The following is a 22,663-nucleotide window of genomic DNA, read 5'->3' on the forward strand; positions in this document are numbered from 1 at the left end:
GCGGGAGGGGAACGGCGACGGAGCCTTTGGATGTGGACGAGGTCTCTGGGACTGGGCAGCTGTGGCTTCCGCTCATGGGCGACGTGCAAGGAGGAGCCATCTGGGGAGCAGAGGGGGCAGGAAGCGGGAGTGCCGGGGGGCTGAGCAGCCGCCAAAGCCAGCAGGGAGCTAGTGAGAGCCGGCAGGGCCCCGGGTGCAAGAGGACAAGACCTGTTACCCCTGCTGTGGGGCACAACTTTCCCTGCCCAGTGTAGTGCCCCCCGCTCACCTCAGGGCCCCTCCCATCGATGGGACGTGCCGCATTCATCCCTCCCTCTCCAAAGCACCCGCCCTGGAAAGCAGGGCTGGCGAGGGGCAGCCTTTGGGCACGGCGGCCAGTCGGCGCCGGTCTGCGCTGTGGGGCCGTGTCTGGGAGGAGCATTTGGAGGGGGGGGACAGGGCGCTCCCAGGAGTGGCAGCAGGTAAGCCCCTCTCCCCCAGCCAGGGTGGGACCATATCCACCCAGCCAGGCACGCGGACGCCGCTAGGGCTGCTGCAAAGTGACCGAGTCCGCTGAAGACAACGGAGCCGGCCTCGCCCCTCCTGGCTGGGGATGCGGCTTCGGCCGAGGGGCAGGGCAGGGGCGCATCTTCCACCCGGCTTGCTCTGGCCTTTGGGCCTTCAGAACAAAGACCGGGGCTGCCCCTTGCCCTAGAGGTGCCGGAGCCAGCGGGCGGGGGACCAGCTCTGGGGAAGCCAGCCCTGCGGCGGGGGGGGGCAGGGTGAGCCGTCACCGCGCCGACAGCCCGTAGAGCCTCCAGTGGCAGTGACGAGCACAGGAGCTGTAGCACCCGGCTCTGGGTGCCGGAGCTGAGCTCCTGGCCGATCACGTCATCCCACCCGTGCAGCCCTGCTGTGCCCCGTGGGGCCGGCCCTGCCACCGCCAGGGTGGGAACGGGGCTGAGGGTAGAAATGTCCTGACCGACCCGCCTGTTTTCTCTCCCAAGGGCCTGCAGGGCGAGCGCGGACTGCCTGGGCTGCCCGGCGCGAAAGGGGAACTGGTGAGTGACCAAACTCCCCAAACTCTGGCGGGCTGAGCTGCCCGGTGGGCAGAGGGGCTGGCAGGAGGCTGGCGGAGGGGCAGCCGCGGCTGACACCTCGGCCCAGAGGGACCGTGAGATGGGCTGAGCTGGACCAGGGTCCCCGCAGCCGCAGGATTTGGCCCAACGGTGCCAGGCTGTGTGCCCCAGAGGGACCTGCCTGGCTGCCCCAGGCCCGGGGGGAAGCTGCCCCTCAGGAGCAGCCGGGGGGGGGGGGGGGGACATTCGCTTGCCAGGTCAACCCACTGGCCGGCGGTTTCCCTGCGTGTGCGTCAGGCTGGCCCAGCAGAACGCGCGGCCCATGCGCAGCGTGGGGGGTACGAGCGGCGGGGAGAGGCCGGCAGCTTAACCCTGGAGCCTGGCACGTCTGATCCCCAATGTCCTTTCCTTCAGGGCCCGCCTGGTCAGCCCGGCTACCCCGGGGCGATGGGCCCGCCCGGCCTGCCTGTGAGTACTGCTGGGTTGCGTGGGGAATAGTTTGTGGACACGGGGTAGCCCAGTCCCTGCCCACCAGGGATACACAAGGCTCAGGGTTTGGTATGTACTGGGGTGGGGACGCAGCCCCCCAGCTTGCCTGGATCTAGCCCCCGAGGCTCAGCACTGGGGAGCCAGCCCCCCACCTCCCACCTGCAGGGGTGGAGCACACAAAATCCACTAGGCTGGGCCCCCAGGCTCTGGTGTGGGAGGAGGATGTGGGGAGGGTCTTTCTCCTCCTCGGTCAGGGGCCACGTCAGGGAGGGCTTGGGGGGGGTTTCCTTCTCACTCGTGTGTGGCCCCCGACTGATTCTTCTGTGGGTCAGCAGCCCCCGACCCCAAAAAAGTCCCCCCCCCCGATACCCGGACCTCAGCCTGCCTCCTTAAGGATACAGCGCAGGAGGAAGGCGCGTCAGCGGTTCCCATTGGCTGGCGGAGCGGGGCAGGGACACCCCCCGTGTTTGACGGTTTCTCAGATGGCGCCGGAGACGACACGGACTCGGCTGGGCGGGGAGGGGAAGCTGGTGCGGGTGGCAATGCTGCCGCTGTGAGCGTCGGAGCCCGATTCTCAGCCGGCAAGGCAGCACTCGTCTCTCCCTCCCCGCCGGCCATCTCAGCCGGCCCGGGGGTCTCTGATCGCCCTGGGCAGGGGCTGGCTCTCGTCCTCCGCGGGGGTTTCCAGCCTAGGTCCTTCCCTCCGGCATCCAGGCCAGGCTGAGCTGGGCTCCCTCCCTTTATACCGCGGGAGCATGCCCCGTCCGGGCGAGGAGGCAGGACTTCCGCTGCCCAGAGTGGGGGGTCTGACCCATGTTAGTGCGTTGATCTCAGCCCCACCCTGGGGTGCTTGCCAGGCCTGAGCACGCCACGGCCCCTAGGTTCTAGCAGGAGGCCTCTGGGTTTGGGCCAGGCCCGTCTGTCTCTTTCCCCCTTCTCCCGTCGCCGTGCGGGGGGCGTGGGACACTGGATGGACGTTCCTTCGCTCGCTTCTTCCAGCCCAGCTCGCCCAGAGGGTCAGGCGATAGGCCCACTCAGAGGGGGTGACTTCCCCGCTAGCCGAGGGGGGCCCCACCCCCCACCCCTGTCGATAGGCCCACTCAGAGGGGGTGACTTCCCCGCTAGCCGAGGGGGGCCCCACCCCCCACCCCTGTCGATAGGCCCACTCAGAGGGGGTGACTTCCCCGCTAGCCGAGGGGTGCCCCACCCCCCACCCCTGTCGATAGGCCCACTCAGAGGTGGTGACTTCCCCGCTAGCCGAGGGGTGCCCCACCCCCCACCCCTGTCGATAGGCCCACTCAGAGGTGGTGACTTCCCCGCTAGCCGAGGGGTGCCCCACCCCCCACCCCTGTCGATAGGCCCACTCAGAGGGGGTGACTTCCCCGCTAGCCGAGGGGTGCCCCACCCCCCACCCCTGTCGATAGGCCCACTCAGAGGTGGTGACTTCCCCGCTAGCCGAGGGGGGCCCCACCCCCCACCCCTGTCGATAGGCCCACTCAGAGGGGGTGACTTCCCCGCTAGCCGAGGGGTGCTCCCCTCCGCACCAGGCCCCTTCCTTGTTCCACCCCTTCCCCCCAAACACTGCTCCGAGCCCCGCCCCCATTCCACCCCTTCCCCCAAACTTCCGCTGTCAGCTCCCTCCCCACCCAGCTCAGAGGGGTTCCCCAGCCCCTGCGGCTGCTGTGCCAAGCTCATCTCCTCTCCGCCCCCTCCTCCCCAGGGCAGCAAAGGAGAGCGCGGCTACGTGGGACCCCCCGGGGAGAAAGGGGAGTCGGTGAGTGCCTGGACCTGACCCTGTGCCAGCTCGACGCCACAGGCCACTCCCCACTGGGGGGAAGGGAAACCCCCCCCACACACCCCCACACTAGTAGAGGAGCTGGGGCGGGGCTGGGTGTAGGGTGGCACCTGGGATTGGGGTGCAGCTGAGATTGGAGTAGGGCTGGGTGTGGGGTGGGCCTGGGTGTGGGGCGCAGCTGAGATTGGGGTGTGTCTGGGTGTGGGGCGGGGCTGGGTGTGGGGCACAGCTGAGATTGGGGTGCGTCTGGGTGTGGGGCGCAGCTAAGATTGGGGTGCGTCTGGGTGTGGGGTGGGGCTGGGTGTGGGGCGCAGCTGAGATTGGGGTGCGTCTGCGTGTGGGGTGCAGCTAAGATTGGGGTGCGTCTGGGTGTGGGGTGGGGCTGGGTGTGGGGCGCAGCTGAGATTGGGGTGCGTCTGGGTGTGGGGCGGGGCTGGGTGTGGGGCAGAGCTGTGTGTGGGGCGCAGCTGAGATTGGGGTGTGTCTGGGTGTGGGGCGCAGCTGAGATTGGGGTGTGTCTGGGTGTGGGGCGGGGCTGGGTGTAGGGCGCAGCTGAGATTGGGGTGCGTCTGGGTGTGGGGCGGGGCTGGGTGTGGGGCGCAGCTGAGATTGGGGTGTGTCTGGGTGTGGGGCAGAGCTGTGTGTGGGGCGCAGCTGGGCTGCCTTTGCTCCTCTCACAGCTGCTGGGCGTCTAATCCCCTCGCCAGCCCCGGGCCTCAGAGCATGCGGCCGGGAGACTGGGCAGCGCAGCCTCTGGCCCTGGGGAGGGGAGTGGCCGGTAGCCCCAGACCCCAGGGGCGACGGGACCCTATCGAGTGCCAGGCCAGCGCCACAGAGCTCATTGCTCACCTCCTGCAAGTACCTCCCGGGATGGGTCCCGGCTTTCCCTGGGTGGGAGCCCCAGGGCCCGGATCCCGAGGTGTTTGGGGGCTGCCCTGATAGAAACAATCGGGGTGAAGGCGCCCCCGCCGTGTCTCCCCACGCAGCCTCCTGGCCACACCTGCAGGAGCTCGCAGGGTCGCTGGGTCCCGCCAGGGCTGAGCCAAGCTGCCCTGCGGATCCTTGGCTAACGTGGTGGCCAGCTGGGGTGCTGGGGGTCTCCTCTCCGCAGCTGATCCTTGTTCCCTTGGTTACCTCCCCAGGGCCCCCCCGGTTCCGATGGCATCCCAGGCCCCACGGGGCCAGCGGTAAGTTCACAGCTAAGGGTTGCCTGGGAAAGTTGGCGCCGCTGGCCGGCTCAGGCCCGTGTTGCAGCGGCACTCGGCCGACGGGTGGGGAGGGGGGAGGCGACCGGGGCACGGTGCGGAGGAAGGGGTGCTGGAGGGCTGGCTGGGTTGGCCAGTGGCAGAGAAACTGCAGCCCCTCTGCTCTGTCTCCGCCCCAGGGTCCGAGAGGAGAGCGCGGAGCCCAGGGCAACTCCGGGGAGAAAGGAGACCAGGTGAGACCCTCTGACTTTCTCTGCCCCTTCCCCTCCCTGGAGGGAGGAACAGGCACTGGGAGCTCCTGCTTTGTGGGCACTGCCCCTTGGATTAGACCAGGGGGCTCCCCCTTCCTCACCCCTGTTGGGTTCCTTGCCCGGGGACCTGGCAGCGGCTGAAGAAGCCTTGCCCCAAAGCAGGCAGAGGAACCTGCTGAGATGCCCCCGAGGGGCCCAAAGGCAGTGGCGCTGGAATTATTTGTGGGGTGGGGGTGCTAAGCTGAGCCCCCCTCCCTCCCCGATTCTGCGTCTCTTTCAGAGCCCGCAGCGATGGCAGATGGTGGGAACCCTGGGGGGGGGGGGGGGGTGCCGAAGCCAGCAGGACCGCGGGGGCCGGGACCCGGGGCTGGCAGAGCTGGCAGTGGGGCCAATCCCTAGGTGCGGGGAAGCCAAGTGGAAAATCTGAGGGTGCTGCAGCACCCCCTGCACCCCTGCTTCTTGCACCTAGGCTCCTAGGCCTGCCGCCTCGCTAAACCCTGGGGGCTTGGCCCGGAGCCTTGCCCCCAGGGCTGTGCGGGGAAGGCTGCAAGGCCCACCCCACGGCTCCAAGAGAATGCAGGGTGCTTGGGGCTCTGGCTGCGGGGCGGAGGCTGGATCGGTTCCAAGAGGGAGCCAGATGCTGGGGACCCCTCATCTCCGGAGGATCTCACACAGGCTGCCTCTGCCGGGGGCTGCCGGGGACCGCGGGCGCACTGCACTGGCTGATCTCTGACTGTATCCACAGGGCTTTCAGGGGCAGCCGGGCTTCCCAGGGCCACCCGTAAGTACATTCCGGGGGACCTTTCGGGCACTGAGGCTCCGTCCATGCGTGGGTAGCCTGGCGGGGGAGCTGCCGGGCGGAGGGCTGAGCTCACCACCCGTGACCAGGGAGCTGGAAGGGGGCATGGTGGGGGAGCGGGATGCCCATCTGCCCTGAAGGGGGTCCTGAAGGCACTGGCCGGGGCTGAGGCAGAGCCAGCGGGGGATAAATGGGGATTATTTCCTGGCCATAGTTTACGGGACAATAAAGGCTCCGAACCCTCCTTGTCTGGTTTTCGGGGGGATTTACCGAGCACGGGGATTTGCAGCCAGTAATCGGGGGCGGCGGGGGGGGAGGGGCCCCGCTTTGCACATTCACTATGGTGCAGAGCCTCCTTACCGGAGCTCGAACAGGCCCGGGCAGGAGGCAGGGCAGAAGACCAGGGAGGGAAGCTCTTGGGCCAAAGGGGTTTTCTCCCGGCTTGATTCCCAGTGCTCACTAGCCCTGTGCGCACTAGGGGCAGATCCGCGCTAGCGGCAGACGTGCTGAGTGGCGGCTGCCGAGCGGCATTAGCAGGGGCCGCTCACAGACCCCCGTGCCGAGCGACTTGATTCCCCCTCTAAGATCGCCAAACCTTTGTTGTTTTAGGGCCCTCCCGGGTTCCCAGGGAAAGCTGGACCGGCCGGGCCGCCAGGGCCCGCAGCAGAGAAGGTGAGTGCGCCCAGGCCGGCTGGCTGTGGGGCTGGACGTCCCAAGAGAGCGGGTCCCTGGCGATTGCCTGGTGTCCTAGCCAGGGGGTTTCGGAGCACCGGAGAGAGCTGCTGCTGGCGGGGCGCCGGGTGCCACTCAGGCTGGCGTTCGGACGTGGCTTCCCTGGCGGCGCTGTCCCTGCAGGGCGACCCGGGGGCGGGAGCTTGTGAAAAGGGGAGGCCCGTGGGGGCTGGTCTCCATGTGGATCTGATCCAGGGGTCCGCTCCTCAGAGACACTTTTCCAGCCAGCACGTCCCTTTCGGAGCCCGGCACGTTCAGCGAGGCGCCGGAGGGTTCCTGGGAGCCCTGGCAAGCACCCGCCTCCCCCCTGCAGCCAAGCCGGGGTAGGAGAGAGCCCCCGTGCCGTTCGCAGGGCTCTGGGGACAGCCGCTAGCTGCTGTGCGGAAGGCAGGCTGTAGAGGAGCCGGGTGGGGGGGGGGGGGAATAGGCAGGTTTCCCTCTGCAGCGAGCCGGGGTTGCCAGCATCCCAGAGGCCGAGGTTGTGGGCTTGTGCTTTTTGGCACGGCCCCGGGAACAGCTCTGCCAGACGCTCTTGTCCACCACGCCGGGCCGGGGGACGCGGAATCGGTGCAGGATTCGGGAGCAAAGGGGGCCCGGCGCTGTGTGTGCTGGGCCCCCTGGCCACCACGCCCCGCAGAAGCCAAAGCAGCGCTGGCCAGCAGTGCTTGGCTTTGTAACAGGCCACGGGGCTAAGTCTGTCCGGACACAAACTTCCCCCTTCCTGGCCCATCTCCGGTGGCGGATCCATCATGGAAACATCCCCTGGGGGCATCCCCAGCTACCTGTGGTTTGGGAGGGGCCTGCCCAGCGACGCTGCTGCTTCCCCCGTAGGAGGGGAGGAAGGAGACGCTGCAGCCTTTTAGTGCACAGGGAAAATGCAGGCCATGGAGCGCGCCGGGCGCACAGCGGGGGGCACGTCTGCAGCCTTGCGGGCACACTCCAGGCAAGAGGCCCGTGTTCCTCCTGGCTGCTGGGGCCACTCCCAGGAGATTTGCTGCTCCGCTTCCTTCCCCCCTTGGATCCGGGGGCTGGCGTGCATGGAGAAGCCCGTGGAGAAGCCAGAGCGGTCTCTGGAGTACCCTGTGGGGTGGCTAGGGGCGCCCGGGGCTTTGTACCCATGCAGTAGCCTGGCAGAGGGCAGCGGTTTCACTCTCCGTATGACGTTTGCAGGGCAGTGAAGGGATGCGTGGCCCCACCGGGATGCCAGGGCCCCCAGGATCCCCGGGGCCTCCCGGAATACAGGTGAGTGTTTCTCTTCCCTGGCTGAATTCCTGACTGGGCGGAGAGCTCGGGGGGTTCCATGGGGAGAGGGAACGCAGGGGAAGGGAAGGGCCCCTACCTGGGGGCGGTGGCTGGAGCTGCAAGGGCCGCTGGGCCGTGGCTGGTTGGGACAGTCCTTCGTGGTGTGGACGAGGAGCTCAGCAGAGAGCAGAGGCCCGGCGGGGTGGGGTTCCAGCAAATGGAAGCTGCTTCCCCTCCCCCGGCATGAAAACCCAAGACCGTGGCCCTGCCGAGCTACGGTGCCAGCCCTGGGCCCAAAGCGCCTCTGCATTTGTGCCCCGGCCAGAGGGACGCTGCCTTCATGCCACGGCGCGTACCACGAGGCCCCAAGCAAATCCGGGGGCTGCAGCAGCTATCCAGCCGGAGCCAGAATGGAGCTGGGAACCAGCGTCAGGGCTCTTCCCAGCTCCTCCCTGGAGCTCTCCCTGGGGCCCCGTCCCTGGCTGCAGATGATCATCGGGGAGAGTTTCTTCCACACGTTTTATCTCATCCCATGGGCTGCTGCGTCGCCCTGCCTCTGTCCCGGGGCACAGATTGGGGGGGGGAGCCAGCAGCTCTCCATTCCATCCAACAGCGGGGTGGGACCTGCCTCTTGGGGCCGGGGCTCTGTATTTCAAACAGAGGGATGGGTTCTCGCCCCGCATGGTGGCATGTCGGGGACCCCCCGCCCCTGCACCCCGTCTGCAGCAAGATGAGCCTCTGCCCGCCAGTAGAACAGAGGGGGGTTATTGCTCCTCCAGAATACAGCCCAGCACAGACGTGCTGCGGTTTCAGGAGTCAGGGCCAGGCTGCCTCAGACCCCTTGGGTTAGGGGGTCCATTGTCATCACTAGACCCTCAGCTAAGGCTGCTCCCTTCATGCTTCCCAGGCAGCAACTGCCCCTTCCCCCAAAACCTCCCTTCCTTTGTTCCCTGCCTGCCCTCAACCGGTCCGACAGGTTGGGTCTTTTGTGACTTAAGGCAGCCGTCCGGCTGGGCAGTGCTACAGGTACCGGCCAGTAGGGGTCACCCCAGCCCACGCACAGCCACCAGTGAATGCCCAGAGGGTGTGGCCTGCCCACTACATCACATCCCGGCCGGAGTTTCTGGGTTAAAACCGTTGGGTGAATCATAGACTCCTAGAAGTGGAAGGGACCTCGCGAGGTCATTGAGTCCAGTCCCCGGCCCTCACGGCAGGACCAAGCACCGTCTAGACCGTCCCTGCCAGGCGTCTGTCCAACCTGCTCTGACATATCTCCAGGGATGGAGATTCCACACCCTCGTAGGCAATTTATTCTAGTGTTTAACCTCGCTGACGGGCAGGAAGTTTTTCCTCATGTCCAACCTAAACCTCCCTTGCTGCAGCTTAAGCCCGTTGCTTCTTGTTCTATCCTTGGAGGCCAAGGAGAGCAATTTTCCTCCCTTCTCCTTGTGACACCCTTTTAGGTACCTGAAAACCGCTCTCGTGTCCCCTCTCCGTCTTCTCTTTTCCAAACTCAACAAGCCCAATTCCTTAGGCTTCCCTGAAAGGTTTTCTAGACCTTGAGTCATTCTTGTTGCTCTTCTCTGGACCTTCTCCAATTTCTCCACCTCTTTGTTGAAATGCGGTGCCCAGGACTGGACACAACGCTCCAATCAGCGCCGAGCAGTGAGACTGGCCTGGGCTATGCAGGCGATCCGATCAGATGGGCGTGAAAGTCTCTTCCAGCCTTAAAATCTGTGACTCTGAAACGGGATTGGCCTGGGTTGGAACCAGTGGGATAAACACCTGAGTGGGGGCAGTGTAGATATTGGATCACTGCTCTCCGCCCGACGGCCCCCGGGTACCGGCCATCCTGTACCCATGCTTGCTGGGTTAACGCACTCCCTGGCGTGCTGGGATGTCCGACCTGGGGATAGAGGCACTCACGCGGAGGTTCTCCATGACTCCTGTGATGGCAGCCCAGCGAGGGCTCAGAGGGTCGTGAGTTCTCTCCCCGCTCGGGTGGAGACCCGCTAGTGGCTGAAGTCCAGGGACTGTTACAGCAGAAAGGTCATGGCGCAAATGGCACAGTCCAGATGGCAAGTGAGGGATACTTGTGCCTGCTGAGCACCAGTTCTCAGCCCCCCGCCCAGAGCCCTTGCCTTGGTATTCATGGGCCCCCGCTGAGATCCACCCAGCGGAGGAGGCGGAGTGAACGAACAAAAGTCTTGCGAGTTCTCTCATTCTTGGTCTTGCTTTCCCCGGCGTGTCGCAGGGCCCAGCCGGCTTGGAAGGCCTGGATGGCAAAGACGGGAAGCCAGGGATGCGGGTAAGAACACGGGACGGGGTTTTGTACCTGTGTCCCCACGGGTCTGCTGAGAGCAGGGCCCCGGCGGGCGTGGAGGATTCGCTGACCTGCTCAGCCTGGGCCGAGGCACGAAGCGCAGCCCCGATGGGGGGGGGAGTTTGGCCTTCGCCCCAAGTGCTTGGCCAGCTGGGAGGGGGAGCACAGGGAGAGGCTGTTCTCCCCGGAAAGCAGGGAGCGGGATCCCACTCCTGGGGTTCCTCCCCCGGGCGGGATGCCAAACCCACTTGCAACGTCTTGCCACAGCCACCCTAACTCTGTGTCCTCTGCCTCTTTCCTTAGGGCGACCCGGGTCCGGCAGGGCCGCCGGGAATGAATGGGCTTCCGGTAAGTTCTGCCTGAATTCCTGAATAGCCCCCTGAATAGCCCCCGTTTGGGGGACGGTTGGGCCTTTCCTTCCCAGACTTTCATCCTGACCCAGGCCCCTCCCCAAGAGCCCCTCCCGTGCTGCCGACTGCCGGGGCCTGCAAGGATTCAGAGGGCGAGAGTCAGCGGGTAGCCCGGCTTTCCTTGAGTTCCCCAGACTGCCACACTGGCCCTCTCCCTGGGAAACACCCCCGCGACTGGGGGGGGGCAGGCCTTGTGAGCGGGAGGGGGCAGTATTCGGGGACGGGGGGGGGGGGGAAGAGGGCTGATGAAGAGGAAGGAGAAGCGCTGGACTCCGGAGCTGGCGGAAGCGTCGCCACCTCTACCAGCCGCCTGAGGTAATTCCCCAGCCGCACGCGGGCTGCCTGTCTGGGGCCCCGGGGGGGTTATGGCTCGGAGAGCGCCTTGGCCGTGGCCTGCCGGCGTGGCTGGGTGTCTCCGTGCCCGAGGAGGGAAGGCGGGGCAGGGCACCCAGCCTGCCACCACGGCCTTGCTCAGCGGATGCCGGAGAGTCATTCTTCTCTTCTCCCTGCCAGGGCTTCAAGGGGAAACCCGGCCACCCGGGGCTCCCGGGCCAGAAGGTAAGCTGGGGGATCCACAGAGGGCACCGGGCCGCTGCCGCTTTGGGGGACCTCACCTCTTTCTGAGGGGGGGACTCTGGGTCCCCGGGAGCCGGTTGCTGACCCTCGTGGGGCACAGAAGGGCCGCTTGTCCCCGGGGCGGGGGGCACATTGGGGTGGCACATAGCCTCTGGGCCGGCTGCAGGGGGGGAATGTCGCCCTGCGTGGGGCCAGAGGGGTCTCGGCCCGGCGAGGGTCTGGGGGGGAGGGGGGCTATGGGAGGGTGGCGGAGCATCGCGTGTCCGCTATTTGAAATTCCCTGCTCCGGGTGGCTGCCATGACCTCAGCACCCGTCATTCTCCAAGCCCGTCACTCCGGGCTAGTGCGTCCAGGAGTCGTCCCCCCACACCCGGCCCGTGCAGCGAGCAGCCCACGGCGCCAGCAGCCCTCAGCGTTCACCCCCTGCGCGCGCACGGAGCAGGCGGCTTCCAGGGAGGGAGATTCACCCGCCTGGCTTGTAGCCGGGCCGGGGTGGCCGGTGAGGTGCGTGTGACACGTGGCCGTGGCTTCCTCTGGTGGTCCAGCCCAAGCCACTTCTCCCCAGGGTGGGTCTGTTTCATCGCTGGGTGCCAAAGCGGGATTGCTCGCTCAGCTGGCAGGAGAGCCTGGCTCCTTCCTGGGGGGCGGGTTTCAAAGAGCTGGATAATGTTAGGATCCTGGCACGAGCTGGGGAAGGCACCAGCTGAGGGCCCAGGCTGAGGGCAGCAACGCCAGCTAAGAGGAGGCGACAGTCATGGGTCGTGGCTCTGCCCACATGGAACGGGAGGCTGTGGCGCGCCCCTGCCCAGGGAGATGCCAGCGGGGCCGGCCAGCGACCGGCTCTGGGGCGGACAGGCCCCGTGCAGCCCAGCCTCCCTGTCCCCCGATCTCCGCCCACACGTGGTGCACGCTGCCCCAGGTCGTGTGTTCTTCCTTCTAGGGCGACTGTGGCAAACCCGGGCCTCCCGGGAGCAGCGGCCGGCCAGGGGCAGAGGTGAGTCAGTGCAGAGCGGAAGGACGTGGGTGATGAGAGCAGCGTGCGCCGTGTGTGGCTCCTGGCTGTGACCCGCCACCGGCCACGCTCTATGGACCAGCGTGTTTCTGCCCCCCTCCGACCGCTCATCCCAAGCCCCTCGCAGGGTCCCAGAGCTCAGACGCCAGCCCTAACCCAGTTCAAGAGCCCGGCGCCCGAGTCAGCTGACGTGAGTCAGCCACTTACAGGGTAGACTCACCCCGAGGGACGCGGCTACCTCGGGTCACAGCCGCTGAAGATCTGGCTGCACACACACGCCCCGTCTGGGGGAAGGGGCTCGGCTCCCCACTGGCCAGTCTCATGCTCTTGCGGACAGGTCAGCTGGGGGAGGACGTGGGGCGGGGGCACGGTGCAGGCGGCCACAGAGCCCCTCGGTATAATCGCTCCGTCTTTTGCAGGGGGATCCTGGTCCCATGGGACCCCAAGGCAGACAGGGCCCTCCAGGCCACGTAGTAAGTGGAACCTTTGCTCTTGTTGAGACGGGGGCGCGGCGTCCTACTGAGGCTGTTTTCATCCAACACCGACGGGGGAAAACAGGGCTGGGGAGCTCCCTCCAGCGCCAGCCTCGCCCAGCAACAAGCGCTGCCCCCGGGGCGGGTGGGGGCGGGGGGACATTCCGCTCCTGCAGTTCCAGCCTCGCTCAGCAGGAGGCGCTGTAGTGATGGCATTTCACTTGCCCTCGCATGCAATGAGTAGCCCTGGGCAAGCTCGACCGGACAGTGTCCAGAAGGCTGGGGGGGAAGGGGAGATGCTATGGCGATTCTGGCCCCCGCTCTCTTACTCCCCCTCCGCCCCCATGGTGTTCAGTCGCCCATTGCTGACACATCTGCCCTGTGCCCTGCTGTGGTAGCCCTGCCCCTGCCCGCTGGCGGGTAGGAGCCAGTCGGCCTCGTCCTAGGGCCGGCTTTGGCCGCTGCTCCCCGTTAACTGTTCCTCTGTCAAAGCCTCCTTTCTTCTCGATTGCTAGGGTCCCCCAGGAAGCCCAGGCCAGCCGGGCCCAGCTGGAATCACGAGCATGGTAAGCGCTGTCCTTCCCCCGAGGCCTCCCCACTGGCATAGATCCCTCGGGGCATGTCTAGTGCCCTGCAGCCTCGTTCCCCCCGAGCGGGCTGCAGACGGGAGCGTGAACCCCCCCCTTGGGGTTTTCCCCGGGGGTCACCCGCGCTTTGCTTGGCCCCCAGGCAGGGGCTGTGCACTGGCGGCTCCAGCTGAGCATCCTTTGCCAAGCAGCGCTGGCTGGTTGGCTGGTGGCACGTGCCACTGGGCCATGCCGGGCCAGGCGCCGGAGCCAACGCGGCCACCGATGGGACTCGGAAGGTCGCCTGGGGTCTGATGCCGGATCCAGTTCTCCAGTCTCAGCTGGATCAGGAGCCAGGCGAGGGGATGGAGGGCCCAGCTTCCAAAGAGGGCGTCCACCTCTGGGGACCCAGCTCGGCCGTCGAGCCCCCACCCGGGTCTGCACCTGGCCCCTTTAACCCGCTGTTGGTGGCTTCGTCTGAAACGGGCTCTCCTTTTCCCCCATTCTCCAGGGCCTGAAGGGCGAGAGGGGCTCTCCAGGAGAAAGAGGCCTCGCAGGGATGCCCGGGCAACCCGGGACCCCTGGCCACCCTGGACCACCCGTGAGTGCTGCATGGACGTGGAACAGGGAGATGCTAGAACCTGAAGCCAACAGTGATTGGGGAGACAGGGGGATATGAAACACCGAGCCCCTGTTGGAGCTGCGTTGTGGGGGGGACAGAGAGCACGGCACGCTGGCCAATCGTGGCATGCCAGTCCGGGCTCTGCCAGGCTCAGCCTCTCCAGCCTTCTGTGCCCGCTGGGGGCAGTGTGGACGTGGCGCTGTCCAGCCACACGACAGCACATGCAGCGCCGTGCCACATGCAGGGGCTGCCCCGGTGACCTCCCCGTTGGGCGCTGTGGAGTCTTTACGCCCGATGCACGGTGCCCACCCTGGCTGGCGAGGCCTGGGCCCACGCTGTGTTCTCAGCCACAGCATCCCCGGCGGGTTGGGGTTCCTGGTCCCTGTCACCAGGGGCATGGGCGTCGCGTGGGCTGGAGCAAGGAGGGCTGCGGAATGCTTCACGTCGTGCTCTTTGATTTCCCAGGGTGAGATGGGCGCGGATGGAGCCGCCGGGAAAGAGGTATCGTGAGCTCGGCTCTCCCCCTCGTGCGCGCTCTGTCATAGGAACAGAACGTAGGAGCGGCCGTACTGGGTCAGACCAAAGGTCCATCCAGCCCAGTGTCCTGGCGGCCGACAGTGGCCAATGCCGGGTGCCCCCGAGGGAGGGAACAGAACAGGGAACCATCCAGTGATCCCTCTTCTGACAAACAGAGGCTGGGGACACCATTCCTGCCCATCCTGGCTAATAGCCATCAGTGGACCTATCCTCCATGAATGTACTTAGCTCTTTTGTGAACCCTGTTCAAGTCCAGACCTTCACAACATCCTCTGGTGAGGAGTTCCACAGGTTGTGTGTTGCATGAAGAAATGCTTCCTTTTGTTTGTTTTAAACCTGCTACCCATTGATTGAGCTCTAGTTCTTGTGTTATGGGAACAAGTAAATAACTTTTCCTTATTTACTTTCTCCACACCAGCCCTGATTTTATAGCCCTCTCTTATATTCCTCCTTCGTTGTCTCTTTTCTAAGCTGAAAAGTCCCAGTTTTATTAACCTCTCCTCATTGGCAGCTGTCCCAAACCCCTCAGGGTCACGCAGTGCTCTCTGCTCCCGGCACGTTAGTGCAAGAGGACTGTGTTTGCAGTCGGTGCCATAACCAAGTCTAGGCCCACAGCCCCTGCTTAGGCATCCTAGCGGGAAATAGCTCCCCACCCCCTGTCCCCCACACACACAGATTCCTGCATTGCCCACTTGCTGCCACCGGGGGCACCATCCCATCCCAGGCTGCCGGAAGGTGGGACTTCCTGGTTTGCCATCAGAGTGGAGGAAGTGACAGTTCCCTGGTTCCACCCCACGGCACCTTGGGAAGGGTGTACCAGCGACATGAATAGGCGGGGCTTTAGCGGGTCTGTCTTACTCCATGAGCTCTGGCAGACTCTCCAGAAGGGAGCCAGGGGCCAGCGTGTGGAGAATAAAAGGCAATGTCCCAGCAAGCGCATGCGACGTACATAAGGGCTCCTATCCTACAAGGGGTCGGCAGGGGCTGAACTCCCTGCCCCCACCTTCCTGCTTCCTGCACCCGGCAGGGTCGGTCTAACAAGGCAGGGCCTCGGCCAGGCGGGGTCGGGCTCCTTGGCACGAGAGGAGAGAGCAAAACACTGAGCACGATCAAAACCCCACGAGTGGGGTGCCCGAGTTGACGTGGTGCATCTCTGGCCTGTGCCACGCAGGGCCCCGGTGGTCAGAAAGCATCACTCCCGGCCCGACCCTCTCGGACTCGGACGTGGCACCCAGCTGCCCAAGGGGAGGCAAAGCTCTGGGCCAGATCCTCTGCAGCTGTTCAGAAACCTCGTGGATCCTCAGAGCCCTCCCCAGCCACAGCTGCCTGTCCTGTCCGATAAATCCTTCCACCCAGGCTTAGCCCCCGGCACCGAGACGGGCAGGGGCCACCGGCCCTAGTCTAGAACCCATTTTGGAGCAGCACGTCTCTTCCTGTGGTGCTCACAGCTCCCTCCTGCCTCCTCCTAGGGCCCGCCGGGGAATCCTGGACCTTCAGGACCAGCTGGCCAGAAGGTAAGGGCAGGTTCCTTCGCTCCGTGACGCTGAGCCTGCTGCCCCACCGAGGTGGCTGCGGAAGTGAATTTTCCCCAGCAGCTCTCCTGTGCCTGGGATCCCTGGCGGGACCGGCCCTTGCCCGTGCTGCCCAGAGAGCTGCTGTGCTGCCAAGAGCTCCCGTCTGCTGGCTGGGTGGGGACGAGAGACTGCAGAGATTTCTGCTCTGACCGTGTCTGGCTTCTTCCTGCATTCCAGGGCGAGGCTGGCACGGCAGGGGAGAGAGGGCATCCTGGAGAGAAGGGGAGATCTGGCATGCCCGGAGGACCAGGGAAAAGCGGCTCCATGGGCCCCGTGGGGCCCCGTGGTCCTCCAGGAGAGAGAGGCCAACCAGGCTCCCCTGGACCTGCTGGCAGCCCGGGGAGCCCCGGACTCCCCGGCTCGATGGTAAGGGGGGGACGGGGACAGGGGAAGGGCCTGCTGCTGGGATGGGGGTGGGCAGTTCGTGCAGAACAGAACAGCCTGAACCAGGGTTCACGATCCGACCCCGCACGCCAGGACTCCGGCGGGCCATTCCTGGCTCTGCTACTGACTCACTGGGGGGCCCCGGGGGAGGCTTGTAACCCTGGTGCCTTTTCCCAGGCTGAGCTTTGCTTTGTGGTTTTTCCCCACCCCCCTCTTTCTAGGGCGACATGGTGAATTACGACGAAATCAAGCGGCTCATCCGGCAAGAGCTGAACAAAATGTTTGACGGTAAGCAGCGCGGCGGGGGGGAGGGGGGGAGGCCGGAGGGCCGGCCCGAGCTGCCGCTGACGGCTTAGCACGTGGCGTGTCTGGTCTGAAAGAGCTGCAGCCCTCTCTGGAGCCAGATGGCCGAATCCCGGAGGGGTCAGCTCTGCCCTTCCTGCTCCACAAGATCAGCTGAGCGCTCCCGTGTGTCCGGCGTGGCGACTGAGGAGCGGACGGTCTGGGCTGCCCTCCCGCCACGGGCTGCCCCCTTTGAGTCAGCAGTCCGAGAGCAAGAGCCTGGGGGGGCTAACCCATCTGGTTCCCTTTCCCGCCCCTGCAGAGAGGATGCTGTACTACTCCTCCAGGATGCAGTACCCGGTGGAGATGGCTGCCACGCCAGGACGACCAGGCCCCCCTGGAAAAGATGGGTTGCCAGGGCGCCCAGGGCCTCCTGGATCCCCTGGCTTACCGGGACAGATCGGCAGGGAAGGGCGCCAAGGCGTGCCGGGCATGAGAGGTGAGTCGTTCCGGAAGCCGAGTATTGGCATCCCGTGTTCCCTGGGATGGCCTCCGGGGTCGGGAGGGGAGGGGAAGGCTGGGAACAGCCTGGTGGCAGCAGCTGGGATTCACGGCGGCAGGTTAAGGGCGCCCCAGAGCAAAGGAGGCTCCTGCCAGGCAAGGTTAGGCCTCGCGCCGTCTCTGTCCACTGGGGGCCTGGCATGTGCTCGCTTTCGCGTCCTTTCCTCCCTCTCGCTGGGCGAGGTTCTTACTGCTCCCTCGCGCTTGCAGGCGAGCCAGGCACCAAAGGAGAAAGGGGAGAGAAAGGCACCGGCCTCGTGGGAGAAGTCGGCCCGCCAGGGGCGCCCGGTAAGACTCCTTCGCCCTGCACACGACACAACGGGCATGTTTAGGGTCGGCCCTTCCCGGCACAGGGTGGCGACAGACCCCCGGGGCTCCAGAGGCAAGTCGCCTCCTGGTTCAGCGTCTCCCAACCATGTGAGACAGAGGGACGGGTTCCGTCCAAACCCTCTGAATTGTGGTGGGCCAGCTTGCAGTTTCAGGCCAGAAGGGCGCCCCAGAGCCCCATGTCTGACCTGGACCCCGCAGGCCACCAGTGAACCATGAACCCAACAAGGGAAATCGGGCCCATGCGTCCCAGCCAGCGTTCCCTGTAAGCTGAGTGCTTGGGCGGCTGCCCAGGAGAGATTCAAGCACCGCCCCGCTGACTGGCAGAGCACCCACAGCTTGTGTTTCTCTTGGTGGTGCACATCTGCACATGCCTTGGTGCACATCACAAAATTTATTCTGCACTGGGAAACAAAACCATCCCTCGCCTCCCAGGTCACTGCTAGTCTGACCTGGGGAAAAGTCCATCCTGACCCCACACAGAGCCCTGAGCACGGAGCAAGAACCAGTCGTCAAGCCTCTGGGGTGGGCGTTGCAAAATCAGCCTTCTCAGCGCCTCTCTTCCCTTCCCCTCGTTTCTCCTCCAGGTCCCCAAGGGCCACCAGGATACGGCAAGCTGGGTCCACCCGGGCCTATGGGACAGCAAGGCAACCCAGGCGTTCCCGGACCCCCAGGCATGACAGGGCCGCCGGGAAAGACCGGCCATTGCAACCCTTCCGATTGCTTCGGCATGATGCCCCTGGAGGAACCCATGTACCAGCCCAAATCCATGAAAGGACCCTTAGGCTGAGCGGACCTGGAGGGCATTTTCACCAAGGACTCCATTGGGAATGACCAAAGCTCGGGCCTCGCGACTGGTCGTGAATGATTTTGTTTTTTATTGCTGTTAATATTTGTTTCCTCTCGATTTCCAGTGGGGTTGACGTGTCAGCGTGTGTGTGCGTGTGCGTGTCTCTGCTTGTGTGTGTAAAGGGCATTGGGCACCGTCTGCTGTGACCAGCCAAAATACCTTTCCAGACCGGGTCTTCGTGTAGCATCGCCCTGACCGGCTCTGGAGCCCCATGTGTCTCCTCTGGCTTATCTTTTCAGTTCATTCGTAGTCGTTCAGCACCTTGTCATCACCAGCGCTGGGGCTGGAAGAGCGGGCGGTGAAGGGACCGTTCTTACCGGTCGTGCCGCTGCACAGACTCAGCTGTTACGTGGGGGGAACTTCAGGCACTACTCCGCCCCGGGTGTGAAATGACATATCCCCATTTCCCATGCCTGCGTCAATTCTTCCCCTGCCCACCCGGGCCTCTCCTTTTCCTCTGCTGCTCCTTTGGTGTGTAACGTGCCAGGGTCAGGTGCGCTGTCAGCGCCTCCTTGTCCAGGTACCGATGTCTCTCCGGCGGTGGAGAGAGTTCTTGCATAAAGTCTTGGCCCTCAGCACAGTGTCATTACGGGGAAAAATAAGACCAAGCAAGTTGGCTCAACAAGACACATTTTCAGGAGGCCTCTGCATCTTCTCATAGCCATGAAGCAGAACACTCGGCGGTCTTGCTGGCCTTTAACTCAAAGCCTTTATGTTCCGGGGAAAAACAAGTGTCTAACCTAAAAACCATGACTGGATTGCTAAGCGCTCGACCCGTTTCCAGCTATTAAAATCCACCGTCGGAGTGGTCCGTCACCACTTCGCAGCTCTGTGCGAGGAAGGGATGTTTTCCTCCCTGAAGCAGGGTGAATCTGGTGAGCAAACAGAGATAATAAAAACATTCCTGCCCAAGCTTTGTTTGCATTTATTTTAGCTCTTTTGCCAGTCATCCTTAGGACTGGAATTCTACCAAATTGTCTGCCCCTTACCAGGGGTCCACGAGAATTTTTGATGGGGACCCACTCCAAGATATTAGGTAAGTGGTCATGGGCCGCCCTTTTCCACGGAGGGGATGCGGGGGTGGGACAGATGCTGGGTGCAGAAGGGAGCTCAGGGTAGGGGACTAGGGTCCAGGAGAGGCTGTGGGGTCTGGGAGTTTGGATGATGGAGGGGGTTGTGATCTGGGGCACAGGATCCAGGAAGGGATATGGGTGCAGGAGAGGATTCTAGCCTGGGGAAGGGGTGCATGGTCTGGGCAGGAGTTGGGGGGAGGAGGCGGTAGAGTGCCAGAGGCACATTCTAGCCGGAAGGCGCTTTCCTAAGCAGCCCCCGGCCAGCAGCCCGGCTGTGTACATGGCTCTCCCTGCTAAGGGGAGGCGGGAGGGAAAGGCTTTCCCCACTGCCCCCATCCCCAGAAAAATCTATCAGCTCCTGTTGGCCAGAAACCAGCCAATGAGAGCTGAACTCTCCCTGCCCCCTGCAAAATCTCTCAGCTGTCATTGGCCAGTTTCTAGCCAATAGATGAAAGATTTTGCTGGGGGGGAGGGGAGCACGCTGAAGCCTCTCCCTCTCTCCCCGCACCTCAAGGAGCCATAGGAAGCAGCTAGCCGCTTTGAGCAGCCCTGCTCCCTGCTGCCAGGGCAGGCGTGGGCCGGATCAAACGGCTCGGTGGGCCGGATTCGGCCCGTGGGCCATACCTCATCTGCCGCTGGACCAGCACCTTCGCATATCCCTGCGCACACTCTCCACCAGGGCTGTAGCCCCATCTACTGCTTTCCTCCATGGCACCCCCGTAATCAGCTGTTGTAAGGCAGCTACTCGGGCACCTGCCCACGCCTGCGCCAAACACTATGCAGCGGAGACTCCATCAGCCTCCGACACACCATTGGGCCAAACAGTGTTATCCACAGCTTACTCACCAACTCCGCCGCCCCTTCCTCCGCACTGGGCCGCTGCTCCATAGTCCCCTAAGCCGGAGCACCCCCAGGGAAGAAGAAGGGAAGATTACTTACCTGGGCAGCAACGGAGGTGCTTCGAGATGGTTTCCCCGTGGGTGTTCCACGACCGTCCCTCCTCCCCTCTGTGTAGAGAAGGAACCGGGAGGATGGTTGGCTGTGCCTGCAGGATAGCAGCCCCGAGCGGCGCATGCCGGCTGTCCTGTGTATGCAGCCTACCTAGGGCGTGGCTACCATAAATCTCGACTAGAGGTGCCGGGGTGCACAGACACCTCAGGGGGTGCACCCACGGGGACAACCATCTCAAAGAACCACAGTTCCCTTCCTTTCACGCCCACAGACGGATTGCTTAACCTGCCGGGCTTGGTGGTGTTTTACATCTTTGGACCACGCAAACCCATCTAGAAAGCTAACCAGTCCTGCCTCCTCCGGTAAACCTATTGATTTAGCATTGGCAACTGGATCTGGCCTGCATTTATTATGGCGCTGTAGAGATTTGCCACTGCTCTTCTAGGGCCATAAACCTTCACAGAACGATACAATTGTCAGTAGGGATGTAAAGTGCTGACTATGCAAACCCATCACAGGCACTATCCTCTCCTGGAAAGAAAGGGTGGGATAAGACAGAGGGTGGAGAGCCCTGGGTCCGATGGGTGTGAGAGAGGCGTATGGGAGCGTGTGTTTGTGTTGTCTCTTCCGGTGCAAATCTTTAAAAGAAGATCAATAAAAAGACTCCAGCCACTCAGGTCAACTGCTGTTAATTGGAAGGTTTGTACTGCAGAGTTTTGATTGATGGCCATTAAACTCACTTGAAGACAAGTAGTTTTTCCAGGTGTCCCATATTGAGCATAGGGAAATAAGATCGCTCTAGAGTTGGTTACAGTCGGTCCTTGCTGTTGTTAATATTGATCCCTGAGAGCAGCCCAAACCGCGGCTCAGCTGCATCCATCCATTGAGCTGCTAATTCAGAATATGAATTGGGTAGCCTGCACGTACACAGAGTGGGTCTTGGGAGCTCCGTCAGCCAGACTGCAGCCCTCAGTGGAAAGTCTGCACATTTACTGCTCCAGAAGGTGGGGTGAAGAAAACCCACGGCTGTTAAGTATTGATGTGCTTGAGTAAATGAGCAGCCCGGAGCCCAGCAGAATTCCCATTATTCTCGTTAGCCGTAAGAGGAGTAATTTCCTGAGGCGCAGTATTTAAAATTGAACCCAGCATGGCTCCCGCAGACGCTGCCTTCCGAATGTCGGCTGCTCACTCCCCCCATGACAGCGAGATGCTGTCTCCGTGCCATTAACGCGCTTGACGAACAGGGTGTAAATTGGCACCGCATGCCACTTCAAACAGGGGAGGGCAGAGTTGCCAATTAACTCTCCTTGTACTTCCCTTGGTTGCCACTGCAGCCTGCCCTGGGCAGCACCTGCTTACGCGTCTGCATTTGGGCACGTTTCCATAGGCACTCACCATTTCTTAACAACCAGTGGAAGCAAAGGCGCCCTTTGGCATGGCTGGACTAGCAGGGTGTCGGGTGGAAGCTCACGCTTTTCTCTAGCTCTCTCCGAGCAGTGAATGCTGCCGGGAGTTAGGACTCTATCAGAGAGCAGGGGGTGAGGGCCAGCAAGTGACTTCATCAAAGCCGAATGCGTTGCAGTTTGCAGAGAGCTGGCAGCCTGCTACAACCAGCACTGAGACTGCACCACAGTACCAAGGCCCAAACACTCCCTCTTGCAGGGGGCAGGGAGGGCAGCAGCTTCAAGGTCAAGCCTAAGGAGCGCAGATGCTAGAAATGGATCTGACCCCTCAGATCCTCCAGTCTCTGCGTGGGGCCAATGGAGGGTTTGTTCCCTGCAGTACACTGGCTCTCCGGCCTTAGTCTTCTCCCCAGCTTGCGACTGGAATGATTCACTAAGGAGCTCTGCCCAGCTGCAGAACGACCAAGAGAAGTTTGGATCAGAGGCGGGAAGACGGGCACAGGGGCGGGGTTTAGGGCTGAAGGGGTGAATTTGGGTCAGAAGCAGGGGGAGGGAAGAGACGGGGCGGAGTTGGGGGTGAAGGGGACAGGGCTTGAGAGAGGGAAGAGGAGAATGGATGCTGCCAGAGGGTGTAAGAGCAGCCAGGGCCGGGTGAGCAGGGGAGGAGGGAACGCAGCGAGAGGAGAAGGCCTCCCGTCGAGAGCTATCCTTGCCCCCCGCCCCTCCATCCCCGCACGAGCCCCTTGCTCAGAAAGAAGGAAGGGTTATCGTTATGGGGGCAAGGCCTGGGCCGGGCAGGACAGGGTGCGGGCATAGGGCAGGGTGTGGGTCCAGACAGGAGTGGGGACGAGGGGCCAGGCCATGGGGCCAGAGGCAGGGCAGCGGGTGGGTTTGAGGCCAGGGCGGGGGCGTAGGGGCCTGGGATGGGATCTGGGTTCAGAGGCAGGGGGAGAAGGGCACTAGGAAGGGGGGGCGGAGGAGAGGGAGGGGGGGTTGATGGGGCAGGGTTTGGGTCAGAGCCAGGGGCGGGGCTTGTAGCTGTAGAGAGGCAGGGGGCGGGGTTGGGTGGGATGAAGGGGCGGGGTTCGGGGCAGGAAGATGGGCACAGGGGCGGGGCTTGGGGCCGAGGGGCGGGGCTTGTCGTAGAGGCGGGGGGGGGGGGGCCTAC

General features: G+C 63.9%; 1 protein-coding gene across 8 annotated transcripts in view; it reads left to right on the top strand.

Annotated features, from left to right (window-relative positions):
- The window catches only part of COL16A1 (collagen type XVI alpha 1 chain), a 100,085-nt gene extending 81,105 nt beyond the window's left edge, over positions 1 to 18,980 (top strand). For all 8 annotated transcript variants that reach the window (XM_075908929.1, XM_075908930.1, XM_075908922.1 and 5 more), the window contains 22 exons: positions 987 to 1,040; positions 1,473 to 1,526; positions 3,268 to 3,321; positions 4,485 to 4,529; positions 4,727 to 4,780; positions 5,544 to 5,579; positions 6,207 to 6,269; positions 7,500 to 7,571; positions 9,826 to 9,879; positions 10,198 to 10,242; positions 10,818 to 10,862; positions 11,821 to 11,874; positions 12,312 to 12,365; positions 12,881 to 12,931; positions 13,443 to 13,532; positions 14,019 to 14,054; positions 15,560 to 15,604; positions 15,842 to 16,030; positions 16,270 to 16,336; positions 16,653 to 16,829; positions 17,102 to 17,179; positions 17,806 to 18,980. In XM_075908929.1, the coding sequence (XP_075765044.1) occupies positions 987 to 1,040; positions 1,473 to 1,526; positions 3,268 to 3,321; positions 4,485 to 4,529; positions 4,727 to 4,780; positions 5,544 to 5,579; positions 6,207 to 6,269; positions 7,500 to 7,571; positions 9,826 to 9,879; positions 10,198 to 10,242; positions 10,818 to 10,862; positions 11,821 to 11,874; positions 12,312 to 12,365; positions 12,881 to 12,931; positions 13,443 to 13,532; positions 14,019 to 14,054; positions 15,560 to 15,604; positions 15,842 to 16,030; positions 16,270 to 16,336; positions 16,653 to 16,829; positions 17,102 to 17,179; positions 17,806 to 18,008 (1,620 nt within the window). In that variant the 3' untranslated portion in view covers positions 18,009 to 18,980. The remainder of the gene's footprint in view (positions 1 to 986; positions 1,041 to 1,472; positions 1,527 to 3,267; positions 3,322 to 4,484; positions 4,530 to 4,726; positions 4,781 to 5,543; positions 5,580 to 6,206; positions 6,270 to 7,499; positions 7,572 to 9,825; positions 9,880 to 10,197; positions 10,243 to 10,817; positions 10,863 to 11,820; positions 11,875 to 12,311; positions 12,366 to 12,880; positions 12,932 to 13,442; positions 13,533 to 14,018; positions 14,055 to 15,559; positions 15,605 to 15,841; positions 16,031 to 16,269; positions 16,337 to 16,652; positions 16,830 to 17,101; positions 17,180 to 17,805) is intronic.
- The last annotated feature ends 3,683 nt before the right edge of the window (positions 18,981 to 22,663 follow it).

Source organism: Pelodiscus sinensis, chromosome 25 (genome assembly GCF_049634645.1).
Source record: "Pelodiscus sinensis isolate JC-2024 chromosome 25, ASM4963464v1, whole genome shotgun sequence".
Taxonomy (NCBI): Eukaryota; Metazoa; Chordata; order Testudines; family Trionychidae; genus Pelodiscus; species Pelodiscus sinensis.